This window comes from Brienomyrus brachyistius, chromosome 2 (genome assembly GCF_023856365.1).
Source record: "Brienomyrus brachyistius isolate T26 chromosome 2, BBRACH_0.4, whole genome shotgun sequence".
Lineage (NCBI taxonomy): Eukaryota > Metazoa > Chordata > Actinopteri > Osteoglossiformes > Mormyridae > Brienomyrus > Brienomyrus brachyistius.
This window is the reverse complement of record NC_064534.1, coordinates 5403191-5416087: the sequence shown is the minus strand read 5'-3', so window position 1 is coordinate 5416087 and position 12897 is coordinate 5403191. Positions and strand designations below refer to the sequence as shown.

General features: G+C 44.6%; 1 protein-coding gene across 3 annotated transcripts; it reads left to right on the top strand.

The window, feature by feature from the left end:
* The first annotated feature begins 491 nt into the window (after positions 1-491).
* LOC125726384 (Golgi phosphoprotein 3-like) lies at positions 492-12627 on the top strand. Of its 3 annotated transcripts, none has more exons than XM_049002726.1 (5): positions 492-1944; positions 2600-3157; positions 9505-9636; positions 10515-10629; positions 10936-11367. In XM_049002726.1, exons 2-5 carry the CDS (start codon positions 2945-2947, stop codon positions 11220-11222), a joined length of 747 nt encoding a protein of 248 aa, XP_048858683.1. In that variant the 5' UTR covers positions 492-1944; positions 2600-2944; the 3' UTR covers positions 11223-11367. The 3 variants fall into 3 exon arrangements, with proteins under 3 accessions (XP_048858683.1, XP_048858676.1, XP_048858667.1); XM_049002719.1 differs by having other exon boundaries at positions 515-845; positions 10955-12627; XM_049002710.1 differs by having other exon boundaries at positions 515-1944; positions 10955-12627.
* Positions 12628-12897: the final 270 nt, after the last annotated feature.

The following is a 12897-nucleotide window of genomic DNA, read 5'->3' as shown; positions in this document are numbered from 1 at the left end:
ACAGAAATGGTTTTGAATGCTCTGATTCTATCTGTAATACTTCTTTAGTACAGTGAAGTCAGTCTGTTTCCTTCCTCAGCCTCTAGAAAGTCCAGTTAAACCAACTGAACAGGATACCTGAACGATGATCTCCACACAAAGCTTAACTCCTCTAAAAGGGTATTTTAAGGGATACTTGCGCATTTAGCTTTCTGTCATGATTCATTCAATCCTGGATCATCTCTTCCAGGAGATGCAACTATTCAAAGGGTTTAAGTGCAACATGTTTCAAAGTGGACAGACATGTGAACAGTACAGAAGCTGAAACAATGTCCGGTTGTGCAGTTGGACAGATTGCTGCTGATTTAAATATTCTTTCTGTCACGATTATTGTTTTTCAGTATCAACACAACTAACAAGTTTGACAAAGCAATTATTACTAAAAATGTTTTAAACTATTGACAAAGACAGACACGGTAGTATGTAGCTTTGTGGGTTAAGTCTCTAAGCCCATATACCGAGGGTTGTAGGTTTAAATCCCTTGGTTATCAGCGTAATCATATCGCCGTTTATCTCTGAACCTCTGCTGCTTACCGGACACTACCTGGCCCTGCTCTTTCACCCCAGCATTGCTCACTTGTATGTCACTAAAGTGTCTGCAAATGAATGTGACAGACCGCGTTATTTTTCTTAACTTTCTGACTGGTAGCATTTGTGGTCACTCCCTGAAAATGGGGTAAACCACCCTTATGCCTCAAAGAGTGACTTAAATGGAACGTAATGCAAAAATTACTAAAAGAACGACGTGTGTCACGCGCTAAAGGGGGAGAGCCGGAGAACGGGAACTTCGGGTGGGAAATCTGCAGGTAAAAAAAAAACAATACAGTCGAACCTCGTTACTACGTACCCCGGATACAACGTTTTCACCTTTTCGACGTACAGGTTTCTAATTCCCGTTTTTAGCCTATGTATTATTCCAATAGCAGCCATTGTTTACAGCGTACACCCTTACAGCGTAAACTTCGATACAACATCCAAATTTCTAGAGAAAATACGAAAACTAACCATCGTTACAACGTACAGCGCTCTCCCCGCCCACCACAACTTGTGTGTCGCTACATCTACCTGTATCTACCTGACCTGTATCTACCTGCACATTTGTCTATTGCGTTGCTTGGCGTTAAATGAGTTGCCTTGACTGATCGTTACTGGACTGCGTCGTAATGGCTTGTTAAGTGTTGTGTGCGTATTCTTTGTTTATTAAACCTTGTGAAATACCGGTCATGTCGGTAATTGCGAATTCAGAATAATAATGGAAGTAAAGGATTTTATGATTTAATTTAAGCAATATTTCATTAATATTTTCAGGCAAAATGCCAATTTGGATGCGAATGTTTATTTTAAAAATCCATTTTGACCAGCCGTTATGTATTTTCGTTGCCGTTTATCGCCGGCCGGCACTAAGTAATCGTGAGTAATTTAAGGAAAATTTCAAGGATCCAAATGAGCTTTGTCGAATTATTTAACAAGTAATAATGTGTTCGTTTGTTTTGTTTGTTTTTAAGGGTCTGTTCTATTAAAGTTTTATCATTTACATGGATATTTCGTGAGTTCTTTCATCCATCTTGCACTAAGTGGTTACAACGTTCTATGCTTATAACGTACATGTTTTTGATATCCTGTCTTGTACGTAGTAACGAGGTTCGACTGTATATAGCACATACTGCCATCTGCTGTCCTCAGGGCAGATTACAGTATTTCCAGCATTTAAACACGCTCCCCTAACCTGTTATTGTTTTCTTCAGAGATAATAATGGTATCAAATAATTACAGTTAAAGTTATTTAACTATAAAAATGACATAGTTTTGAAGTGGTAGAATGGAATAATTAACTAGTTCTGTTCATGGTGTCCTTTGACTTGACATGGACATAACAGAAGTGTATGTATCCTGTGGAACTTCGAGGTTAGTGTGCGACAGGAGATATGTCTTTCTTCTGTTTCGTGTTTTAAGAGCACTATGTCTGCACGCCGTTCTAGATGGCGCTGGAATATGAACCGTACTTACAAGTCATTCGGGTTAAATTTCTTCTTAATTTGTTCTTAAACTACATACCGGTATGTAGCACAGATTCCCCTCCTTTAAGTGTCACTATTCAGATTTTCTGGTTTGCTATTAAACATGGATAGATGCTGAATAGGTTGTTTGTGCTGGAATAGGTTATCAAACCACAGCACAGGTGACCTATAGCACTGCTATGAAAGGTGAACTTCATTTAGTTCTCAGTAAAAGAGTACATAGCTTACTTGTTTAACTGTATCAATGATATGACATGACAAATGATCCGCTGGGGGACGTAAATGTGGTGGACATTATGCGGGGGGCATGGCAGCAATCAGTGTGTGTGTATGTGAGGGGCCGGGGGGGTGTCTCGTGTATATTTTTCAAAGCAGGTATCCCCCAGTAAAAAAAAACAATAAGCAGTGAATAAATAAATAATACACATTGCAAGCTATCCATCCACCAAACACAATTTCGACAATTATGTAAAGTTTCACTAATTAATGCGATCAAGTAGCTGTAGATGTATTTAACGTGAGTGCATTTTATCCACATGAAGTTCCGGAGAGGTTCTGAAGAGGAAAACTCAGGATAAGTCTGGAGATTATCCTCATCCCTCACGTTACCTAAAGGGGACCAATGTGTCACATCCACGGCTGTCGTCATCATTTCCACCATATTGGAGAAATAAGTTGGAGAATGAGAGGAGTGGAAAGTGGAGCATAAGCGGACGTGATCAAATGCCGTGCATAGCAGAAAAAACAGCTTAAGAAGCGTACCGTGGGGTGGATGCGTGTACGGAGGCGCGGCACCGGCGCCGTAGTCGCAGGGGGGAGGCAGGGGTACCCGTGTGCGTGATCGGCAGCAGGGAGAGGACTCGGGAGTCCCTGTGCGGCTGCGGACCATGACTTCCCTAACGCAGCGCAGCTCCGGCCTGGTGCAGCGGCGCACCGAGGCGTCTCGGAACGCCGCCGCCGACAAGGAGCCCGACTCCGCGGACGAGGAGAACGGACCGCGCCGCGGGGACGAGCAGGACAGCGACGACGGCGGGGACGCCAAAGAAACGCGGCTGACGCTCATGGAGGAGGTGCTGCTCCTGGGCCTCAAGGACCGAGAGGTTTCCGCATTTTTCTGGATATGCTTTTTTATCCTTATTATTTATTATGAGGGCATAAGCGTAGCTGCAGGATGCCTGTTGTGTTTTGTTCTTCTTATTACATATGATTATTTTTAGTGTTTATTATTGTTGTTGACCTATCATCATCATAATCATCATCATTATTATTATTATTATTATTATTGTTATTATCATTACTAATAGTTTGTGGCTGTGGTATTAAACAATTTGATTACTTGGCCGGCATATTTTGAGGAATCGTCCATTAATAGAAGCGTAATTATTGTGAACTGTGGCTGTAGATAAAGCTGCAAAATGTTGATTTGATAGATAAATCTCATGACTGCGAACATGAGGTAAATCCGCTTATTGCTTAGATGAATCGTACATTGCTGTCATAAACACCCAGTCATTTCGGGAAATTAGCCTGCCCTTCAGGGAAAGCTCCTTTCCTGCTTTATAAAGTGTTGTCTTCGGTATTGCAGTTCCTTGGCTGAATTTACACGTCGCTAAATTCCTGCGAAAGCTTGTCGTAAAAGCCCATAAACTATTGATCACCCGCGCATGCTTTGACGTAAGTCCGAAAGAACGTATGTTTTTACGTGCTACAAATGATACAATTTAATAGGTACGTAGCTATTTATATTCTCCTTTTCAATCAGTCTCACTAGCTGAGATGTATTCATCATCATCATTATTATTATTTGTTATTATTATTATTGTTATTAACTTGGCTAATGGAAACTCCTATTTGAATCATGGCACATGCACGCTGCTTTTCATCTGTTTATAAATAATTTGGTCATCAGCCGACTGTAGTACAGCCCACACAATCATTATGCTTCATTTAGCGCGCATCCCCCGAAATATCCATCTCTCACACCTAGAAAACACCGCATTAAAGTGTATTCTCAGAAACAGCTTCACCAAATGCACAGCGCTGAACCTCCGAAGTTTCACCTCCCTTCATTAGGCAAATAAATTCATCAGGAATTGACTTAAGTGATACACATTCTACGACAGAAAATGTAATTCTATATTTCTGAGTCGTTCTGCCTGTTTTTCTGTCCCTTTTTGTGAATCACGTGGTGCGTTTCTCATACTTTTTTGCAGCAATTGTGTCAGTAAGAGGTCGGGATCAGGAAGCAGGGCGATGGGGCCACACCGCAGATGGTGCACCTTTATCACAGATTATTTTCGGAAGTCAGGTGGAGATTAAGTCAATTTATTCAGTGGTGTTGCTTTGAAATTTAAGATGGAGGAGGATCAGTGACTTACAGTAACTAGAAATGTGGGCCCTTGCTGGGTATAATTTGCAAGGGAGAGGGTGGGGGGTTCCGGTACATTTTGCCAGGCTCGGTGGGGCCTTGACGATATATTTTTGTGCCCCTAAAAAGCACCAACCCCCCCCCCCTCCCCCGTGAAGGGTTCCATGCCCCTCCGACGCCCCTGGGGAGGATCTGAAATAAAGTGCTTTCTCTTTTTTTGCTATTTTTTGTGTTTATTATGTTCCTAAAAACAAAAACCATTTCAAGCAGTAGCACAGATTCCTCTAAATGTATTGGAAAAACATATATGTATATATATATTTAATTTTAAGTATTAAAGTATTAATCTCCTACCAGACATTTCACCACTGAACTCCTCTTATTGGATTGCATAGTTCAATCAGATTTTATCTGTCTCTTCTATTTATTTAGACAGGACATCAATGTTTTCGCATGTTTTTGTCACCTTGAAGGTTAAAAACGGTCCTTTTGTTGAAACACAACCTTGTAAGATGGTGTTGTGGGCCGGTGAGGGAAAGCTGTTTTCTGCTAATCTGTAGCAGGGATGTCCGTGAGTCTCCTGTTAGATACAGTCCTGTATATCCAATAACAATAAATGGCTTCATAAAATGGCTCTGTGATTATGACAGACAGGTGAGTTTGTTTCTGCAGTTCAGTCCCATAATGAGCAGGTGCTCTTCCATCTTTTGGGCTGGGCTGTGCCTCAGCTGTTGGGTGGCATCAGTCTGGACTGAGTCTCGATAGAGAGAGAGGGAACGACAGAGGGAGAGCAATAGTGAGAGAGAGCGAGAGCTAGAAAGGGGAGAGAGAGGATGAGAGAGAGTGACAGAGAGGGAGAAAGGATGAGAGAGAAAGGGAGAGAGAGTGCAAAAGTGAGAGAGAGAGGGCGAGAGGAGGAGAGAGTGAGTGAGCAAAAGTAAGAGAGACAGGGAGAGAGCTAGAAAAGGAGGAGGAGGAAGGAGAAAGGATGAGAGAGAGGGACAGCGAGGAAGAAAGGATGAGAGAGAAAAAGGGAGAAAGAGAGCTAGGAAGGGGGAGGAGGATGAGAGAGAGAGGGGGAGAGAGAGAGGGTGAGAGGAGGAGAGAAGGAGAGAGAGAGTCAGAAAGGGGGGAGAGAGGAGGAGAGGGAGGGGGAGAGAGCTAGGAAGGAGAGAGAGTGAGGGCGAGAGCTAGAAAAGGGGAAGAGGATGAGAGAGAGAGGGGGAGAGAGGATGGGAGGAGGAGAGAGACAGAAAGGAGGGAGAGAAGAGGAGAGGGAGGGGGAGAGAGCTAGGAAGGAGAGAGAGAGAGGGCGAGAGAGCTAGAAAGGGGGGAAGAGGATGAGAGAGAGAGGGGGAGAGAGAGAGGGTGAGAGAGAGCTAGAAAGGGGGGAAGAGGATGAGAGAGAGGGGAGAGAGAAAGGGTGAGAGGAGGAGAGAAGGAGAGAGACAGTTAGAAAGGGGGGAGAGAGGAGGAGAGGGAGGGAGAGAGAGCTAGGAAGGAGAGAGAGAGAGGGCGAGAGAGCTAGAAAGGGGGGAAGAGGATGAGAGAGAGAGGGGGAGAGAGAGAGGGTGAGAGAGAGCTAGAAAGGGGGAAAGAGGATGAGAGAGAGAGAGGGGGAGAGAGAGGATGAGAGGAGGAGAAAAGGAGAGAGACAGTTAGAAAGGGGGGAGAGAGGAGGAGAGGGAGGGGGAGAGAGAGAGCTAGGAAGGAGAGAGAGTGGGAAAGAGGAGGAGAGGGAAAGGGAAAGAGAGGTATTTCCTGCACAGCAGTTCACAGAGGTTCCTGGGCGTCCAAGGCTGGCTTTACAGAGAGATTAGGCAGAAAGTAACTTAGCTGACTGAAAGCAGAAGAGGTCACCAATTTCAGTAAAGCATGGTCATTTAATCAGATCACTGTTTGCCTGATCAGCCACTTGAATGAGAGGGAACCTGGAATGGTCATACTGTTTGTTTGTTTTTTTTTTTGCAGTCGTGCAGTTTCGAGGCGTAAAGTGTTTAGGGAAGCAGGACCTTCTGCTGCCCTTGTTGTACGGTGTCTTGAGTTCAGGATTCGTGTGATAGTGAAACACGTGTTTCTTTTGGGAGTTTCCACCCACTTGTCAAATGGTGACTGTCAAAGGAGGCCGACCGGTTTGAGCTCCACGCCGGCTGTGCGCCTGCAGTTCAGTGTCTCCACAGTGCTGGGGAAGGATCCTCAACAGGGGGTCTTACATCTCTGCTTAACCTGGGACGCCTTTGCCACAGCGTACTTGTTTGAGTAGCTCTTGAAGCTGTCGGGCTTCACTGGAGTTCATTTTTGTTGTGTATGTAAACATGGCGGCGCACGATTTCTTTCCTGATACTGTGGTCCAGGATTTCTCACCTTCTGCTATACAGCTAAGCTCAGTGCCCTGAGCTCGGACTGTCTGGGGTTCCCCAAGGTCTGGGTTGGGAAACACTTTGTTAAACGATTAAGGTGCCTGCGACTTGTGATATGCGACTTGATGGAGCTTAAATCCTGGGCAGGTGTGTGACTCTCATCCATGCAGACGGTACATTTTACATATAAAGTCCAGAGGAGCTGTAGCAGGTATGTATGTGGACGTATGGCAGGGATGAGCCTGATTGCGTTATTGTGACTGAAACATCGCGACCTGTTGTAGTTTGCTGGTATGGGGCTAAGCTGATAAGCAGGCCTGTCTGGAGGCGTTTGTAATCATTTCTATTCCTTAGTGCAGAAGGCTATGTGGCTCCATCCTGCTCCCAGTCATGTCCTATGAATTATGCATTATGAAGCTGCACTGAATGTTCTATGAACGCATTATGAAGGTGCACTTAATGTAAAGTGTTACCAAAAATTGGAACATAATTGAATTGGTCTGGATTGGGGGCCCGATATGATTACGGCAAGCATCTCATGGATTCATTAAAATGTTTCTATGAGGCTAAACTGTTTTTTTTATATATATATAAATAATTGCTGTTAATGCATTTTAAATTGGATTTTGCATGCTGTTCTTGGAAAGTAATTAGTTGGTCGTTCATTAATGAACTTTTCAGTGCAGACCTGCTGTTTAATTCTCATAGTCTTTGTCTTGGAGTTGCTCCTGACAACTTATAAACGGACATTTTCCAGCTCCCCAAGACACAAACATTTTATTGTATGCATTTATATATAGAAGAATAGATTATTTTAATGCTTTGCTTTCAGCGATCCTGAATCGCACATCTTTCCTGCAGCAGATTCAAAATGCAGTAGGAATTGTAATTAGGAGTCAGTGCAACCATACTGCAGCCAGTTTATACTGTCTGTCCACTAGCAATACAAGAAAAACATTTAAAATTCTTTTCCCTGCTTAGCTAGCGCTAAAAGGCAAAGCCCTTGCTTATCTAAGAGATCCAGCAAGCATGTAGAATCCAGAGCCTCCACTGAGGTCACTGACTGCAGGCCTCGCCGACTGCAGGCCACACTGACTGCAGGCCTCCCCGACTGCAGGCCACACTGACTGCAGGCCACACTAACTGCAGGCCTCACCGACTGCAGGTCACACTGACTGCAGGCCTCGCCAACTGCAGGCCTCGCCGACTGCAGGTCACACTGACTGCAGGCCACACTGACTGCAGGCCTCCCCGACTGCAGGTCACACTGACTGCAGGCCTCCCCGACTGCAGGCCACACTGACTGCAGGCCACACTAACTGCAGGCCTCACCGACTGCAGGTCACACTGACTGCAGGCCTCGCCAACTGCAGGCCTCCCCGACTGCAGGCCTCACCGACTGCAGGTCACACTGACTGCAGGCCACACTGACTGCAGGCCTCCCCGACTGCAGGTCACACTGACTGCAGGCCTCCCCGACTGCAGGCCACACTGACTGCAGGCCTCGCCGACTGCAGGCCACACTGACTGCAGGCCTCGCTGACTGCAGGTCACACTGACTGCAGGCCTCCCCGACTGCAGGTCACACTGACTGCAGGCCTCCTTGCAGTTCCTCACATAGACACATCAGCCTCAGGGCTCCTGCTTTATATCTGTGCATGTGTGGGACACCCCCCTGCTCTCAGTATTTAAATCCAGACCTGTGGCTTTCAGTCTCCTTTCAGCATCAGTACTGAGCCATGATGTCACGCTCCCCTGTGTTCCACATGGTGGGACTGTTTGTTGCCGGGCCAGAGTTCATGCCAAAACTGCAGATGGACACAACAGATCACAGGCAGAGCTACAGAAATGAGAGCTGACCCAGAGAGAGGGTCGTGACCCCAGCTTGACAGAAGATAGCAGAAGATATACAAACACATACACTACTGTCTGCCCTGTTTATTTTTTGTTTGTATGACAGTGGGCCAGAGGCCTTCACACCCCCAAAGGTGTTTTTTTTTCTTTTTGAATCAAACTACGGCTCCTTCTTCACTCTGTCAACATCTGGCTTTTATTCTCTATTCACTTTCTGTTCATTTACACTATAATTACCCTAAACTCACATATATCAGTTTAAAACACTTGTTAAACTCTTCTAAGTAGAGAAGCTAATTTGGAGAAGGCACAACATAAAAATAAATGTAACTAATGTATGTACTTTTGGAAATTGTACAATAATTTCATTTGGGAAATGTATTTTATTTTAAGATATTTTTATTTTACATCCAAAAATCTAAATTATAACCTTGAGTTAAGGGTGGAGCATAATTTGAATGTGGGATTGTATGTAAGTTTTCATTTATTTCACATTTTTATTGTTTGCACTTATATGGATGTGTTGTGGTTTCCGGTCTGAGAGCAGATGTAAACATGACTTAAACACTAAGTACATTCAACTGCCAACTGATTAGGTGAAATTCAGGCCTAACCTAGGATGCGATCACAGCCCTAATGCCCACACCGTCCTCTCCCTACCGAGCCCTGAGAATTAGTACTTTACTGCAAAGGGGTAGTTTTCCTGAGATGTCAGACACACTCTAGCACTGATTGTTAGAACTTGTCCAATTGAGCAGAAATATCAATCCAGCTGACCGCGCAGACAGGGCACCATTTCCCAAGCGGATCGGTGACCTCCGTGAACGAATCGTCTCTAAGGTGGTGTCACTGTCTGTGTTGCCAGGGATACACGTCCTTCTGGAACGATTGCATGTCGTCGGGGCTCCGCGGCTGCATGCTCATCGAGCTGGCTCTCCGGGGCCGCGTGCAGCTGGAGGCCAATGGCATGAGAAGGAAGGGTCTGCTAGCCAGGAAGGTGGGTGTGGGGGCCCAGTCAGCCACCTTCGTTCACAGCATTACATTGCAAAATCACTGCATACATCAGCAATAAGTTCCAGAAATATTTTAGCTAATAAAACAGCAACTTGTTTCAAACGATCACTTTTATACACCATTTAGTCTTTATTTAGAGTCATGTTGTAATCCTTTGCCATGACTGGCACTAAAGATTGATATAAATATTGATCATTATTTGCATGGGGAAAATGAACATTTCTCTCAAAAGGTGTAATACCCTTCAATTCAGAATACTTCCACATTGCATGCTATGTGCTTGGGGAAGCCTTGGTTAAAATGGAGCACTTATTACGAAGCAAAATGAAGCGCATCTTAGGAATGAAAAGCCGCGCAAATTCGCTTTATTTAAAGAAAACAAATGTTTTACATCTTACAGTAACATAGAATATTTTTCCAAATTCTATACTGGTTTTCGTATCGCTTTGTCTTACTGCCACATAAGGGAGGGTGGGGGTTGTTCCAAGCCATTCAGCTATCCATTTTCAGTGACTGCTTATGCAAAGCTATCATGCTAATCTGGTTTGGATGTAAATCAGGATGCGCATTTGCACACACACTGTTTATATCATTACTTCATTCCCTTGAGCTGAATCCTTTGAAGGAAAACCCCAAACAAATAGCACTGAACCGCCAGATTTGAAACTACTGCCGTAGGCATGGTAACCCTACTAACCAATCCGGTGCGTTCTCCATTGTCCTTCCTATCTGTTGCCTACAATGATGTATTATGAATATTCTTATATAACATGGCCATTGCAGTCAAGCCGCATTTCAGCACTTTTCACCTTGCCGTACGTTTTTCTTCCTCGTGACAAAGAAGCCACTCTGTCCTTCCAGGTGATCTGCAAATCCGACGCTCCGACGGGGGATGTCTTGCTGGATGAAGCTCTGAAGCACATTAAAGAGACTCAGCCACCTGAAACGGTGCAGAGATGGATCGAGCTGCTCAGCGGTGAGTAAAGGCCCTTCGTGCTGCCTGAAGAGGCTGAATTCCGCTCTCAGCCACCAGGCACTAAATTCCTCCCACACCCAGAGGCTGCTCAGGGGCCTGTGCTCGCTGAACTTCCCTCAGTGGGAATGATGCTAATATATCGATACTTATACATCATAGCAGGTAGATGATTCTGAGTGGAAGTACTTTGCTGGAGGATCCAATGTAGACCATCTTGAAGAGCAACATACGAGCTTGCCCATCAAAGGTCCTCCACTAATGCAGAAATGATGCCCTGTTGTGACGTTCTGCTATAAATGAATATAGTTCATGACCTCATCTGCAGGCGAGACATGGAACCCCCTAAAACTCCACTACCAGCTGAGGAATGTGCGAGAACGGCTGGCCAAGAACCTGGTGGAGAAAGGCGTGCTCACCACAGAGAAGCAGAACTTCCTGCTCTTCGACATGACCACGCACCCGCTGACCAACTGCGACATAAAGCAGCGGCTTATCAGGAAGCTGCAGGAGGCCGTGCTGGACAAGTGGGTGAACGACCCCCACCGGATGGACAAGCGGATGCTAGCCCTCATCTTCTTGGCCCACTCATCTGACGTGCTGGAGAATGCCTTCGCCCCGCTGCTGGATGACCAGTACGACCTGGCCATGAAGAGGGTTCGGCACCTCTTGGACTTGGAGCCCGAAGGGGAGAGCATGAAGGCTAATGCTAATGAGCTTCTCTGGGCCGTTGTGGCCGCTTTTACCAAATGAACAAGGAGAAACTCGGACAGGTGTGAACAGGCGGGACCTCTTGGTTCTCATCTGCCATTCTGTTGGTTTGTTTGCATCGCTGACATGTTCTCACCTACCCCCCCTCCGCGACAGAGCCTCGCCGTTTCACTGCGGCATCTTAACGTTTAACCCCTAATCATGCTGCTCTTATGAATCTGGAAAGAGTCCCGTGAGTCTTGAATACGTACCATAAGGATTTTTGCACAAAGTTACAACTAAAAAAGTTCCGGCTCGGAAGATTCGCCCTCGTCCAGAAGACATCTGTCGATTTTTCTTTAGGATAATGTTTTTGTTCGCAGTACACTGGGACATGAAGGTTGTACACAAAATGATGCACCCTTTAAATGATATGTCTCTGTTCCTTGATGTCATGCATGATGTGGCCTTTGGGTTTCCAGATGTGCACATTGCTAATGTATGATCCTCGGTGTGGATTTCACCTTTCGCTCATAACTGGATTGATTTTTTTGGTGAAAACTAGATTGTTGGCAGATCTGACCTCTACTTCTTCTGAGAATAACAGTTCTCCTGAGTCCAAATGCAAACCGAATGTTTTTTCCCCCCGTCTTATTTATTTTTATGTATAACCTCCTTAACTTGGAGGCTAAGAAGATCATGTGACCTCATGCCATCTTAAAGTGGAATAAATGGGTTCCTTAACAAATGGGCATCTTAACATGCTCCTGTATAGCTGAATACCCCATGAGAGTTTCCTTGGGGGGAGGTTTTCTGGGAGAGCGTTGTGATCAATAGCCAACCCCCCAGGCTATTAAATTAATATGTATTTATAAATATCAAGCTCTTACTGTGATTACAAAGACATGTTCAACTCCTTCAGCTACTTGAAGGAGTTGCATAAATGCTTTTAGCACTTAAGTGGATGCCAGGAGTCAGTATATATATATATATATATATATATAATTTTATTATTCTTCCACTCTGGAGACATGAACCCCCCCCCCACTCTTTTAACATCCCTTTATAATTTAATCCACAATGGTGTGGAGGCCAACCACAGGTTTCATTGTGTTTTTTTGATATCTTAGTTTTCATGTCTTTTCCTGGCTGAGATGAAGGTTATAGAACGATAAACCTGCAGTGGATGGAACTATTGACTATTCAGTTAAGGTAAAACTATATAGATTGCACATTTGTCACTGTAGGATGCAAGTTTGGGGTTCAAAATGCCTCTCATTTATTTTGTGTACGTTTGTTTTTAATACACTGAACAAAAATATAAACGCAACACTTTTGTTTTTGCTCCCATTTTTCATGAGATGGACTTAAAGATCTACAATTCATTCCAGATACACAATATTACCATTTCTCTCAAACATTTCTCACAAATCAGTCTAAATGTGTGATAGTGAGCACTTCTGCTTTGCTGAGATAATCCATCCCACCTCACAGGTGTGCCACATCAAGATGCTGATCTGACATCATGGGTAGTGCACAGGTGTACCTTATACTGCCCACAATAAAAGGCCACCCTGGAAT